This window comes from Pan paniscus, chromosome 3 (genome assembly GCF_029289425.2).
Source record: "Pan paniscus chromosome 3, NHGRI_mPanPan1-v2.0_pri, whole genome shotgun sequence".
In the NCBI taxonomy this organism is placed as follows: Eukaryota; Metazoa; Chordata; class Mammalia; order Primates; family Hominidae; genus Pan; species Pan paniscus.
Genome location: NC_073252.2, coordinates 96,569,189 through 96,584,717, shown reverse-complemented (window position 1 = coordinate 96,584,717; position 15,529 = coordinate 96,569,189). Strand labels below are relative to the sequence as shown.

Here is a 15,529-nt window from a genome sequence, read left to right as displayed (position 1 = left end):
GTGCCTGCATTGCTTGGGTAATTTCCAAGAAGAGTATCAGTTTGATTGCTTGCACAGCCCTCCCTTCTCTCCCCTCCCCATCTCAGATGACTAGTCCTTGCCAAAATGTCAAGTTCCAAACCCTAACAAAAGAGTTTCCAAACAAGACTGTCCCTGGATTGTAGATATTTCTTCGAGGGGTGCCTGGCCTTCTCCTGGTGTAGTGCAAGTTCAAAGGCAAAGAGCCCTTTCATCCTCTGGGAAAACAGAGAACACAGTTCCAAAAATGCTTGGATACCTCCAAATAGACCTCCTCCCCTGCCTCACCCCTTTCCCAGGCTCTGCTATGTGGTGTTTTTCAGGAACCATTCTGTGGATTTTAGCCATATCATTCTGCTTCCATAGTTCAACAGGCAAGCAGCAGACAGCTCTTTCCTGCAAGTGGATGTGTGGCTGAATTATATATTCCTTACACAGCAAGTAACAACATCTTGCCCAGTAGTTCAGAACAACTGGTATCTCCATTCAGTTATTTGGCAAGAAATTTCCCTCTGCCAGAGCATGATTAGTCTCTGAGCACCATCAGTCTCATGCCTGTTTTGCATGTCTTGTAGCTCACTGTAAGCTTGTCACAGGATTAAAGCATGAAAGCAATTGATCTGGTCTCTTATTTATGTCTTAGGACCAGTCTTAATCTGTTTTGTGGTGTTGCTACAATAGAATACCCGAGACTGGGTGATTTATAAAGAAGAGACATTTACTTAGCTCATGGTTCTGCAGGCTGGGAAGTTCAAGGGCATGGCCCTGGTTTCTGGCAAGGGCTTCCATGCTGCATCATAACATGGTGAGATGCACAAAGGGGAGACAGACACGTGCAAAGAGGGATCAAACAGCAGAAGGAATCTCACTTAATGCCAACCAACTCTTGTGGGAAATAATTCATTCCCAGAGAACTAATCCAGTCTCAGGAGAGCAAGAACTCACTACTGTTAATACAAGTGTTCAGTTACCTCTAGAACAGCTGCAAGCCATTCATGAGAGCTCTGCCCCCATGACCCAAACACCTCCCACTAAGCCCCACCTTCTGACACCACCACATTGGGGATCAAATTTCAACATTCATTTTGGTGAGGACAGACAAACCGTGCTCAAGCCATAGCAGAATGCTTTTGGCTGCATGTAACAGAATGCCCCCAAAGTAGCTTTAGCTAAGATGAGAGGCGCTTACTTAAAATAGGAGCCCAGGGGATTGCATGGAACCCAGCATAAGGAGTGCAACCACAGGTCCCGGGATAAGAAGCTGGAAGCAGTCAGGAACATAAGCTACTTTGGGTCTCTTTTCTACTTTCTATATCTACATAATATCCCCTAGTCTATTCTAGCATGAGGGAGACTAGGCTGAGAAAAATCACTTTGTCCAATACCAGACTCTTGGGAAATGGGAGACTCTGGCCCAGCCTGGTATTCAGTGGAACAGCTCTTCCTGAGTCATATGTCTGACCCTAGTGACTCATCTGTCCAGAGAGTGGGAGAAGGCCCATCCTCCACAAATATGCATACAGGAGCCCCTGTTGGGGCAGGGCCAGTTTTCAGAAAGGGGGATGTAGATGGAGGAGCTAACTCGATTAATATTGGTTATCATTTGTATCCCACGTTCTTCCGAAAGGATTCTGTAAAAAAATAGGCACAATGAAACCAAACCCATTCACACAGGATATCCTGCAAAAACCAGGAGCAATAAGGTTACGGAGAGGAAAGATGCATCTAGAAGCCCTGATGGAGAGAAACTTCTTTAATGCGGAAATTAAATTAATCAAAATTAGTGGATTTAAAAGTTCTGGGGCTAGTCATCCAGAATTCATGAACTAGGTTGCTAAGAAAAGCAATGGAAAAGATGTGAAATTAAGTACCATATGAGTATCTGACTAGAGTGTGTTAGTTTGTTTTAAATGCATGGGATACTGTATACATTTTTCCTGGAATGACCCTCAAGCTGAAATTGAGGAGAGAAGATAAATGGGAGGCCGGATGCTGCCACTTCCTGTGAGCACATGCTCTCTGGTTAGCACAGGCCCCATCACTGATCTCTGTTATCTAATCCCAGGTCACATCACTCCTCCATAATCCTCTGTGTTTGGGTGTGTGTGTGTGTAAATGTCAAATAAGGGCACATGCAGCAAGTGATACAGAAGTTCAGAAGAGGGAGAGAGAGAGAGAGCCTCTGATCACTGTGAACTAGTATATTTTCTTGTATTTGGAGGAGGCAGGACGTGAAGCTGCATTTCATTTTGACCAGTTGTAGATGGCAGGGATGGAGGGGCAGGTTGAGAAATGTGTCAGGAAGGGGTCAGGAACTGATATTAATGACAATACTTGCCAAGCACTCAGTGCTCATGTGGTCACATCAACACACACAATTGCTTTGTGCAGTTCTGAGGTGCCCTTATCTCCATGTGACAGGTAAGGACACCAGAGCTCTAGGAAGTCAAGAAACCCTCCACTGATTCTTTGTCTCAGGAGAAACCAGAGTCCTCACCACAGCCTGCAAAGCCCGAAACAACCTGGCTTCTATCATCCTCTGTGCTGTGTCTTGCAGCCACTTGGTGGCTGTGCCTCCAGACTTTCCCTGGAATGCTGTTCCCCCGACACCTGCCATTCACTCCTTCACCTCTTTTGTGTTTTTGCTTATATGTCACTTTCTTAGTGAAGACCTCTGTTGTTTGCTCTGCTTTCATATTGCAGTGCCTCCTCTGTCTTCTGCCACATGACAAGCCCCTGACACTGATCTCTTTCCACAGCACTTCCCATTTTAAAAAATTCCCTGCATCTACTCACTTATGTTTCTTTATATTGCCTTTCTCTTCCTGCACACTTCAACTAGAATGTCAACCCCACAAGACCAGTCACTTTGTTTTGTTTCCCAGTTTATCCAAAGCCCCTAGATGACCTCCTTGCTCATGGTAGATGCTCAATAAATATTTGCCAAATGAATGAAGACCCTTTCCCAAGATCATGAAACTACGTAGCACTGGAGTCAGGGTTCAGCAGGCAGAGTGCACTCGGGCCACACTGAAAGGAGGCCATCAGGATGAAGTGACATGAGAGATGGTGACCCTGGCTGGATGGGACATGTCCTGTTTACAGTTTGAGCTTTATCAGTCACGCCATCTTACCATGAGGACTCCGGACAGTTTGAATGTACAAACTGGGACACGGGGACCCAATGGGAAAACTGGGATTGACTTTCTGCATATTGAATTTTCCACCAGCCCACAGTTACTCCTTTGACATGGCCAGAATTATCCCCAGAGGTTTTTTTATTCCTGAAATAAGTCCCTCCTCTATAAAGACATTTATTTTGTTATTATAAGTATTTAGCACATTTGTGTGGACCCTGCTAAAACGAGTGTTGTTCAGACTAAAGTGTCAGAAAATATATAATACAGAGTACAGGTGCTGCAGCTTCAGGAAAATACACCTTTCCTAATGGCACTTCTCCCCTTGCCTCCCTTCTATGCTAAATTTTTAAATGCATTTCTCCTGTTTATTCAGGCAGAGATTAACATTTTCTTAAAGACTTCATCAGAATGTTGGGTTTTTTTCCATTCATTGTTATTTAGGATGATATTTTTGTGACTCCAATTTAGGTAAGAAGATTGACTTGATCTTTATTTTCCTCTATCATATTTACCTTGTGTGCTGTTATTTTGAGTCTGTTCACAGGATCCTGGGCAGATGCCATCAATGTAATTGCTATGTTTTTAAGCAAACAGGATTGAAAGTGTCAATTTAAGAATTGTCTAGGAACTTGATATATACTATCTATCTATCTATCTATTTGCTTTTTATGAATAAAAGTAGCAGGGGTGTTGGAAATATATGTATATTTTTAAATAATTTGTTTTTTAAAAGTATACAAACTGAAATTTATTTCAAAGAGAATTCAGATAGCAGCCAAAATACACAGAAAAGAAAACTGTCCTTCAGAAGTGCCACTAGATCAAGCTAGTTATGAAATTGGCACCTGAGAATAACTTCTGTCAGAGGGGATGTAAGTCTTTGGAATTTTGAAGAGCCATAGTCTCTGTAGAAGATGCCAGAAATGTAGGCATTATCCTTAACACTTCCTTTTCCTTCCCCTTCCTCCCACCCCCACTGAAAATGTCAGTTTTACTTCTCAGTAGCTCTCAATTCCGTCCGTTTCACCGTGTTTCAGCCCAGGATATGATCACATCTTGCCTGTATTACCAAAGTCACCTCCTTTTGGTCACTGTAGATGCACTCAGACTCTAATCTTTTCTGCGGCCCAGATCCTCATTTTTCCAAAGCCCAGATCTGCAAAGACCTGCCTGCCTACCCCACCCCTGCTCACCACACATAGCTGGCCTTTAAATGGCTTCCTGGCACTTGTAGGAGAATGACTGGATTCCTTAAGGTGGGCTACAAGGCCTGCATGGGCTGGCCCCTGCTCGTGTCTCTAATTGGAAACCTGCCGTACCTTCCCCACTTCCCCCATTCTCTGTGCACCAGCCACAGCAATCGCCTTTTAGACCTGTTTACTTGTCATGCTTCTCTCTCTACTGGGACTTTGTACATTCTGCTCTGCCTGAAACACTCTTCCTCCTTTCTTTGCTCATTAACTCCTTCTCATCCTTTGGACTCCATGTACGCATTTCTCACTCAGGGAAACCTTCAGATGCCCCTCCAGGTCAAATCCCCCTGTTATAGTTTCTTTGGCCTTATTTGTTTCTCCTTTGTAGCACCATTAGGAATGATTTTACGTTTTACTCTTTATTTGAGGACTCTCTCTCTCTCTTACTGGACTGTATGCTCATTGGAGGCAGGAACTGTTTCTGTTTTCTTACCTTCATTTATCCCAAGAGAAAAGTAGTGTCTAGTACAAAATAGGAACTCAAGAATATTTGTTGCAGATTATAAATGAATGGATGAATGGCTTCTTGAAGTATCCATTTTTATACCAGTTAGAATAAGGCACTGTACCAATTTCAAAATGTTGGAGGTTCAGCAAGGAAGAAAACCACCAGATAGGGAGGAAAGGATCTTCCTTTCGTAGAATTCAGAGAAAAGTGGGGCAGATGTGTCCCTCCAGAGGTAACTAATCGCCCTCATCACATGCTGGGGCCATTTTCCTCTCCAGCTGTTCCCAAGGGTCAGCTCTGCCGGCTGTCCTTCTGCTATGCCTGAAGGCTTCCATCAGCCTGCCTGAGGGCTGTTCTCATTCCTAGGTGGGAAAACATACCTTTGATGCCTAGAAATTAAAAGAGTAATTTAGAGACTTAGGGCATGAGTTTCATTACAGTTCTCCATCCCTGAGCTTGCTCTGTGGACAAACATTCTGTGCATATTAGGAAAGTATAATAGTTTTGGTCTTGGGCTAAAGATTCAGATTTTCTGAGCAATGTAGCTCAGGCACCTTTATGATCTGGGGAGGAATACTTAAAATTTCTTTTTTTTTCTTTTTTGTTTGAGACGGAGTCTTGCTCTGTCGCCAGGCTATAGTGCAGTGGCACGATCTTGGCTCACTGCAACCTCCGCCTCCCAGGTTCAAGCGATTCTCCTGCCTCAGCCTCCCAAGTAGCTGGGACTACAGGTGCGCACCACCACGTCCAGCTAATTTTTGTATTTTTAGTAGAGATGGGGTTTTACCATGTTGGCCAGGATGGTCTCGATCTCTTGACCTCATGATCCGCCCACCTTGGCCTCCCAAAATGCTGGGATTACAGGTGTGAACCCCCGCACCTGGCCTTAAAATTTCTAAGCCTCAGTTACCTTATCTATAAAATGGGGATTAAAACAATATCTAGTGCCTGGGATATTGTTGTGGGATACTTTGTACCAACATTATTCTATAAAAATATAATGCAAACCACCTATGTAGTTTACGTTTTCCATAGTTATCTTTAAAAAGTGAAATGAAATTAATTTTAATATTTGACCGAGTATATCCAAAATGTTATCACGTCAAGATGTAATCGATAATAAATATTAATGAGATATTTTACATTCCTTTTATTCATATTAAGTTTTCAAAATTCAGTCTGCACTTTACACTTACCAGTGCAGCTCAGTTTGAAACAGTAGTCATGTGCCGCATAATGATGTTTCAGTTAACAGCCAACTGCATATACAATGGTGGTCCCATAAGATTATTATATTGTGTTTTTACTATGCCTTTTCTATGTTTAGATACGTTTGGATGCCAGATACTTACCATTGTATTACAGTTGCCTACAGTATTCAGTACAGTGACATGCAGTATAGGTTTGTAGCCTAGGAGCAATAGGCTATACCATATAGCCTAGGTGCGTCATAGGCTATACCATCTAGGCTTGTGTAAGTACACTATGATGTTTGCATAACTACACATTTCTCAGAACGTATTCCCTTTATTAAGCAACATGTGGCTGTAGTTTAGCCATACTTAGCATTCAACAAATGTTGGCAAAATTATTGTTATTTATTTTAAAACATCAAAATTTGGGTTGATAAACATTTGTACTGCACATTTGCATATATTGCCATGTGGGAAGATGCCTCAGATAAGATGCCTCAGATATATTTTTTTTCTATTTCAAAAGAATAAAGGGTTGACTTTAAGAGTTCTCAGCTATTTCCTGCAAGTGGGCCTCCCTGGGTTTCAGAATGAGGTCAGTTTGGTGGTTTATGGTTGTCTTTTCTTTGGGAGGTGGGAAGGGGAAACTGAATGTGCCTCAAGTATTGCATGCCTGTCTCTGTTTTTTGGCTCTTCTCTGTTTAATTATTGGGAACTGGAACAACTTGATTTTAAAACAAAACATATGGTCTGAGAATAATTGGGAGGACATTTGCTAGTGATGTAGCACTGAAGGTATGTATCAAGTTGAGGCCCAGGCTTGCACCACTTGCTTGCTTAGGTATTGAGTGTTTCCCTTAACTTCAAATTGTGTTCTTTCCCAGTTCTTAAACCCTTGTTTGGAAAGTCACAGTCAAAGGAGGAGATATGGGAGCAAGATTATAAAGGAAATTGTCTGTGAGTCTTCTTTAAATCCCTACTTTTTTTCTCTCTCCTCTTTATGGAAAACCATTGGTTTCCAAGCTATTTATATGGCTCATGAATGAAAAAAGTTGTCTCAGAGTGCCAAGAGGAGAGACGAAAACTTCATTTAAAAAGGAGAATGTGGACCCACCATTGAATTTCTCTGTTCTTTTGCTTAACTCCATTGTGGACACCAAAGTGGGGAATTTCTGTTCCACAGCCAATTCTTATGTGAAGGCAAGGTTTTTATCTCTCTTTACCTTTTCCACACCCCTTTGCTTGCTGGGGGAGGAATATATGATATGCTGATCATGTACCATGTAATTCCAGCCTGAATGCCTCAACTTTTTATATCATGGGGGCAAAGGGGAATTTATCAGGACTGCTAAGAACATGTATTTCTCTTCTTCAAGTCTCTGCTCCTCTGCTTAGAAGCTATGTGCCTCTGAGCAAGTTATTTAAACTCTCTAAGCCTCATTTTCCTCTTTCCTAAAAAGGGGATAATAATAGCGCCTATTTCAGAGTAAAATTGTTGTGAAGCTTTAAAGAGACATTGCACACAAAGCACTAAGCACAATGCCTGGAAAGTAATAAAAACAAATCTTAGCGATCAGGCAGAGGCCTTCGGCAGGAACATGTCCACCCCATCAGCAGCAGGAGGGACCGTGAATACTGCATCAGGGAAAATAACCAAACATTTGTCCATGAGGAGCTTCAGCATTGGAAAGTCAGCCATTTCACTGGGTTGTGTTTGATGTCAATGTGTTGAAGTCAAAGCCTTAACTCTGTGCTTCTGTGCTTCCTAGGTCTCATGGGAGCCTGTACACTCACTTGTCAGTGGTCGTTCTCTTTCGCCCAGCACCTATAAATATGAGAGTAACATGCTGAATTGTTTTATTTTTGCGCTACAGAGTCCTAAGTACCATTGAGTCATTTGGGGATTCACTTGTTTTGGATCTGAAATGTAAAATGAAATAGCTCTCTGACCAGGGCTGAGCACGGTTTTTCAGTTGGGATAGTGAAACGAGAAATCTTTCTGAACACTTTCCAAGGAGTCCCCTATAAGAGCAAGGGGTAGGAAGAAAGGGGTCTTCAGTTCTTGCCAAATCAAGGACATGCTTTTCTGTATAGGGCTCAGAATGTATTGTGTGTTGTCTTGCTTCAATGTCAGATGAGTGTCGAGAGCTTCGGGAAGGTCTGCTTTTAAAAACACTACTATGTTTTCGGAGTAGCTAATTGTCTTTTGTCAGTCCCCTTTTCTTTCTGCTCCTGCCATCTGTCCAAGTCCCGTTTGGATTTATTAGTGATTGCTTACAAAGTATCAGGAACTCCCTGCTGAGAACGGTGAAGCCCTCGCCCAGTGGGCAGGTCTCAGATTTCCCTGGAACTCTAAAAAATAACCACTCTCTCTCATTTTTTTCTCTGCATACCCCTCTCAGAGGACCACTTTCCCCACATTAACTTAATCAAGATGTTAGTAAAATAAACGGTGTGCTGCCATCGCACTGAAACTTCTTGTCTCTTTTCAGTGTTTGGAAAGGAAATTGAGAGTTGCTATTGATAATAAAGATGAAGCATATCTTTACTCATGGCCAATTACACACAGTCCTGATCATTGGATTTTTAGTGGGTGGACAGCTCTGTACAATGTGTCATCAAGTCTGTGTCACCCCAGTTACAAAACACTCCATTGTTTTCTATATCAAGGGAGAAAAAACAAATTATGAGATACCATGGATTTTAAGATACATCCCAATTTCAGATGTGTTCAAATGTGGGGAAAATATATGTATCTTATAGCAGATGGAATACAGTGAGAATTAATTAAAATGGAAAACCGTAGTCCGAGAGTGGTGGCTCACACCTATAATCCCAGCATTTTGAGAGGCCGAGGCGGGAGGATTGCTTGAGCCCAGGAGTGTGAGACTAGCCTGGGCAATATAGTGAGGCCTTGTCTCTACAAATAATGGAAAAATTAGCCAGGCATGGTGGCATGCGCCTATGGTCCCAGCTACTTGGAAGGCTGAGGCAGGAGGCTCGGTTAAGCCTGGGTAGTTGAGGCTGCAGTGAACTGTGATTGAGCCACTGCACTCCAGCCTGTGTGACAGAGTAAAACCCCATCTCAAAAAAAAAAAAAAAAGAAAAGAAAAACAGTAAAATGGAAAGCCCTCCTGGTTATCACCTGTTCCTCTCCTGGCATTCCCCCAGTCCTCAACACAGCTAATTGACAGAACGGTGAGATTTGTGGGTATGTATGAGATGTGCCTCTGCCTTAGGGCTGAATGCGTAACTCAGTCCCATGTGTTGTATACTCTGTGTATGCATGAAGTTGTGGAACTGAGTTGAAACCAAGAAGGGTGGTGGGAGGTCCTCTGAACTAAAATTTACGCAATCGAAGTTTCTGAAAACAGAACTTAGGAATTTTCTTTGGGTTACATTGATAAGATTCTTGTTACCTTTGGAAGGCATGATCAAAGAGGGACATCCAAGGCTCTACATGCCCCTGGCTGACCTGGCCCATTTGTAATGGCTCAATACTGAAGAGAAGATCCCAGTTCCTCTAAGTTAATGCCTCTGCTTATCCATTTTCTAGTGACCACAGGCCTCAGATCCATGGGGAATCCATTTCCTCCCCTACCCTAAAAGGCAGCATATTAAATGTTATTGATAATTTCATTGTACTCAGGATTCTACCTAATTATTACTCTTCATAATCTGAATGACTTCTAACCAACTGTGTGTCTCCAGCCCTTCTTAATGCTGTAAAAATTTTAAGTAGGGGGATTATGGTATTTATTTTCCTGGTAAAGATAAGTGCTCACACTTTAGGAAAAGCTATTTCCCAGCCAGGTAAAGTGACAAAAGAATTGATTGAAAAGTTTCTTCTTTATATTAGCGGCATTTTCCCTTATATTTACACTGCTTTCTTTCTTTTTCAGTTTTTGGGAATAACATTTCTTGGAATTGGACTGTGGGCATGGAATGAAAAAGTAAGTTGAATATCATGACAATGCACACATCGTGGTTGTTAGAGGCTGCACATCATATTACGTATTATCCCCCTTTCTCTTTGACAACCACAGAGTATAAACATGGCTCTTTAACGAGAAAAAGTGTTGGTGGAGGATTAATGTCATATTCTCAAAGACACTTTAGGAATTGTGCCTAAATTGATGACTGCATCAAAATAATTACTGAAGTAACAATACAAGTGCTCAACAGAGAATATACCTTGGGATTTGATCAGTTAGCCAAAGATCAATGTTCCTATGGGATATTTTCTCACTCAGGCACAAGAATTCCAGTAATGATTATAAATATCACTAAACCACCTGTAGCCTTTTTTTCTCTTCTGCTTTTTTTCTTCAACCCTTTGGAAGATAACTCACGATAAAAACGATTTTTTTTAGTGTGTTATGTGGTAAACAACTATTAGCATGTGGATTGAAGGAAGTGGGATATAACTTCATGTTTGAATATCAAATACACTCATCATTAATGTAAATAATGGGGATGTTTGGCTGCTGGTGGCAAGTATTAAGAAATATTCAGTTTATGATGAAATACAGTATAATAAAAGGAAAATCTGGAAATACAGAGTAATCTATGTGACAGTGAAGATACAATGTTCTGGGCAGTTTCTGCTCTAAGCAACATACTCATGCAGACACCGCCTGTGTCCACACCTCTCCTTCCCCTCGCACCTTCTAATTTTTCTCTACAGCTCCCCCTACTGAGGCCACCAGTGGAATTCAACAATGAATATAAACACCCGCCCCCTCCCCTCAGCTTTTTTCCTTCCTTCTTTGCAAGTGAAATCACCTGCAGCATTTCATCTATCCTTGTATCTGGCTATACACAAAAGCTTTATTATCTCCCACGTAAGGACAAGGGGATGTGTAGAATGGTTAAAAGTTGCCATAAACTAAAATCTAGCTTAAAATTTCCCAGAAGACCATTCTTTGATCCCTTAGGTGTTTCACCCTCTAGCCTGACCCTGGCCTGAAGCTGAGAGTTCCTTTGAAGTGGTAAATGCATTAAGAAAGGAGAGAAAAACTGGGAAGGTCCAGTCAACAAAAGCCCCTCAGAGGCCAGTAGGCATTTCCACAACTAAAACAATGTTCAGACAGACCATATAAAACAAAACTCAAAGCAAATCCTGAGTTTTGCAAATGAACCATCCTGTATTTATTTACAAAATTCTTCTACAGAATGTAAAATGTTTTATGGAAAACAAACTACTTTTTAGCAACAAGAGTAACTGAGGCTACCTGGAGTTTTGAGGCATGGCAGTGATTATGTATGAGGGGAGACAAATTAAGTTCCCAAAACAGAGATAATTTCATCTCTAGAAACTTTTACATTGAATATCGGTTGATCTTGTCTTGGATTATGGTTAACTTTTGCCTCAAGCCTATTGTGAGCTTGGAAATTTGTGGAATCTGGGAAGTTGGTTAGATGCCAGATAACACAGCTTTTTATAACTCCTTTAATAAGAGTCCATTTCTATCTGCTTTGAAAAAATGCTGGAAGGCATTAAATGAACTAATTATCTGTTCTAGCAATAAACAGCAGTTGGTAATTTTGAAGTTTTTTAATTTTCTCTTTATGAAATATAATTATCTTTTTGTTTCATCAGTTGCCTCAAATGTCTCTTCTCTGATAAAATCACAAACTTCTAAAACTGGCAGTGTCATACAAATATCAGAGCAAAGGGTTGATGCGGTCTTTAGGGAGGGATGAAATAGCAGTTCCTTTTTTGTAAGGGCCACCATCAAGAAGATTTCTCTTGAGATCCAAAGTTAACCTGGCCAAGGTCACCCAGCTCTATGTAGCAGAACTCCATAAGCAGGGAACAAATAGAGGCAGCAGAGGGTGAAGCGGGTGTTAGCTGTGCACCAGCCCAGTTTGGTGAGTGCTGGCCATGTGTCTGGGGCCTGAGTGTGGGGAATACGACAATGAGGGATGCAGAGTCCATGCCTCATGGAGCTTGCATTCTGGTGGATCACCAATGAGAAGCAGTTACTGCCCAAGTATGTTTGTCCAGGTACTGGTAAGTTCTGGCAGGAAACATCAAGTTAGAGAGTGGTGGGAAAAGGAGTCTCTTTTAGATGAAGTAGTTGCCAACAGCCTCTCTAAGGAGGTGGCATGGGAGCAGAGACCTGGATGAAGGAAGAAGGATCTGCAGGGTATGGGGGAAGAACATTCTAGGAAGAGGGAATAGCAAGTGCAGTGGCCCTGAGGCAGGGACTTTGGTGACTCCAGGGAACAACAAGAAGGCCAGTAGGCCTAGAAGGGAGAGAGCAAGGACAAGAAGAGGTGGGTTGTGTTGCCAGGCAGAGGCCAGACTGGGCAGAGTCCTGCAAGAAGTTTGGATGTATTCTAGGTACAAGGGGAAGCCACTGGAGCATTTTGAAAAGTCTAATATGACTTTTGTTTCAAGATCACTCTGGTTGCTGGGTGGGAAAAGAGCACAGTTTTGTGGCTTTGCTATGGACTGAATATTTGTGTCTCCCCACCCTGCCAAATTCATATGCTGAGGCCCTCATCCCCAATGTAATGATATTTGGAGGTGAAGCTTTGGCGGGGAGGTAATTAGGTCATGATGGCAGAGCCATCATGAATAGGATTTAATAATCCTATTCTGATATGCCCTTCTGATAACAGAAGAGACAAGAGAGATTATTTCTCTGTCTGCCAGGTAAGGACATAGCCAGGAAGAAAGCCCTCACTGGACACCGAATCTTGGCACCTTGATCATGGACTTCCCAACATCCAGAACTATGAGAAGTAGATGTTTGTTGTTTAAGTCACCCAGTTTATGATCAGTGTTATACAGCCGACTAAGACGGGGTAAACAGACCTGAGTTCAAATACTGGCTCCTCCAGTATTTGACATGTGTGGAATACACACATCTCATCTGTGTGATGTTGGCCAACTGAGTTAACTTCTCTGAGATGCCATTTCCTTGTTTGGCAATAGGTATACTGTTCTCACCTTATAGAATTGTTGTGAAGATTAAATGAGACCTCCCTCAGCACAGTGTCTGCTCTAAGGCAGATGCCCACTGGAGACATGGCTCCTTCTCCTGGACACATGACCATAGGCTGTCCACTCTTAATATGGGGCAAGAGCACAAAGGTAGTTTTGAAAGGCGGCCTCAAATTTTAGGAGAGTTTCAGGCTCCAATCCATGGACCAGAGAATTGGGTTTGTTTTGTGGTCTCTTGAGGAGGATGTGAAGTGTGTTGATCTCCTTGGTAACTGCAGAGACTGCTCTCTCAAAGCCCTTTGGGTTAATTTCTGAGTTGGGCCAGGCCTCTGCTGGAGTGAGTTTTCAAGGTGAACCCCAGCCTGGTAGACAGTGTGGTGAACACTGCACCTGCTGAGCTGACACCATCAGCCCATGAATCAGTACATCCCCCAGACCCAGATGTGGCGACATTTACTTGTAAGAGGCCTGGAGGGTAAATCCCCAAACCGGATCATAGCTGGAAGGATGAGATTTCCACTGGAAGAAATACATTTTCTTAGCAGATAGGACTTTCAGCATATTCATGTGAAGTACAGAAGCATTGAAAGCAAAAATGATTACCCCATACTTAATATCAGTCTGAGTTTTAAACCTAGGGCTAATATTGCAGTTCAACATTTGACATAATAATTTAAAGAATTCATTTTGTCTGAGTTTTAAATCAACTGTAAAAATGCAAAGGATGAGTGTCTCCAAGGGAAGCTGATTTATGTGCAATTGTTCAGAGATCATAGGATCTGCTGTTTGGAAGGAACATTGACAATTATGTGACATGAATCACCTCCACAACACCCTTGACAACATCCAGTGATAGTCAACTCATTCATTCAGATAACATTTATTGAGCACATAGCATGGGCAGGGCTTGTGCTGAATTCTAGGGAAATGTGGATGAAGTGACCTAGTTTCAGTCTTCATGGAGTTTATCCAGTTGTAGGAAGGGTGTGTGCATATACCTAAAATAATACATTGCAATAAATGCTACTTAGGGGTGTATATATGTTTAATGGTTCCCACAGCAAAGTGCTCAGCATTTCTGTCTCTTTAGGTTGCCCTTCCTGTTGGAAAGACCTTCGTTCCACCAAATTAGAATCATGTCCCACTAGTTTTCACTCATTGATTCTGGATCTACCCTGTTGGATCCCACAGAATAAGTCTTTCCACATGTTAACCCGGGAGGTATGTCAGGGTGAGGGCCTGGTTCCTTCTGAGTTTCCAGGCTAAACATCTGCTTCTCTCTAGGTGGTCCTCACAGGATGTGGGCTGGAGCCCCTTGTCCATTTTGTTGGTGCTCATCTTGGCCCCGCTCCGGTGTGTTTTCTGCACCATGGAGAGGAAGCTTTAGGGGCTGTAGAGAGTGTGGCTGGATTGCGTCCTTTCTCCCCTCATCAATCTAGCTTGGGATCCACTGTAGATCACGGTGTCTGCAGCTCACTGAGAGTCCCAAGTAGGTTGCAGACCCAACTGGTTACCCCATCCACCTCACCTATGGCTGATTTTCATAGGCAGTTGCAGGATTCCACAATGACACAGTGATATTTCAGCCCACCTCTCCACCTGCTGAGATCACTCCAGAGCCTCCATCTAGCATCTTCCCCATTCCGCCCAGCTTGATTTCAGCTGTACATTATGATCAACCTCCTCCCTCTATTCCTTCTGCTAAGGCAGACTTTCCTTTTGCCCCACCATGCCACCTGGGAAAATTCTGATTCAGTAGGTCCAGGATAGACACTGCGATGCTCTATTTTAACAAGCCTACTAGATTGTTGTGACTGCAGTCAAGTTTAGTTATCATTGATAAAAGCCAGTGATATGCTGTTGAGCAGGCCAAGGACAGAGCCCATTGACATGTCACTAGAAATTTCCTTTGGGGTTGACACTCATTCACTTAGGTGTGCCCTTGGGTGTCATCAGTCAAGGAGTTTCTCATCCATCTACTTGTCATTACATCAGACTATATTTCTGCATCTTGTCTTTGTAGATAGATGGTATCTTTCACTTTTTCACTGGTTAACTGGCCTAGGCACTTAACTGAACCTAGCACTTGCTTATTGAACCCATGCTGGGTCCTGAAGCACATCATTTTCTCATCCAGGTACTTGGGAACCTTTATCAGCAAAGCAAGGACTAAGGCATAATACATCACTCCTCAATTCGAGAAACGTTTTCCTCACTTGGCTTCCAGGATATCACACTCTCCTGGTTTCCATACCTCACAGGTGGTGCCTTCTCACATGTGTTTGCTAGTTCCACCTCATTTCCCTGACCTCTAAATTTTGGAGTGCCCAAGGCTCAGTCTGAGCTTTGACTCATCTTAAGAAATCTCATCTAGACTTGGGGCTTTACATGCCATCTGTCACTGATGACTTCCAAATTAATATTTTTGCTTCCAACCTCATCTGAATTCTAGACTTGCATAGCCAGTAGCCTACCCAGCATCCACACTGAAATGCCTGGTAGGCTTCTGAAACTTAACACAT

General features: G+C 42.4%; 1 protein-coding gene across 3 annotated transcripts in view; it reads left to right on the top strand.

Annotated features, from left to right (window-relative positions):
- Positions 1 to 15,529, top strand: part of TSPAN5 (tetraspanin 5) — a 180,891-nt gene that overhangs the window by 133,827 nt on the left and 31,535 nt on the right. For all 3 annotated transcript variants that reach the window (XM_003829918.4, XM_008955318.4, XM_055111650.2), the window contains exon 2: positions 9,955 to 10,005. In XM_003829918.4, coding sequence (XP_003829966.1) covers positions 9,955 to 10,005 — 51 coding nt within the window. The remainder of the gene's footprint in view (positions 1 to 9,954; positions 10,006 to 15,529) is intronic.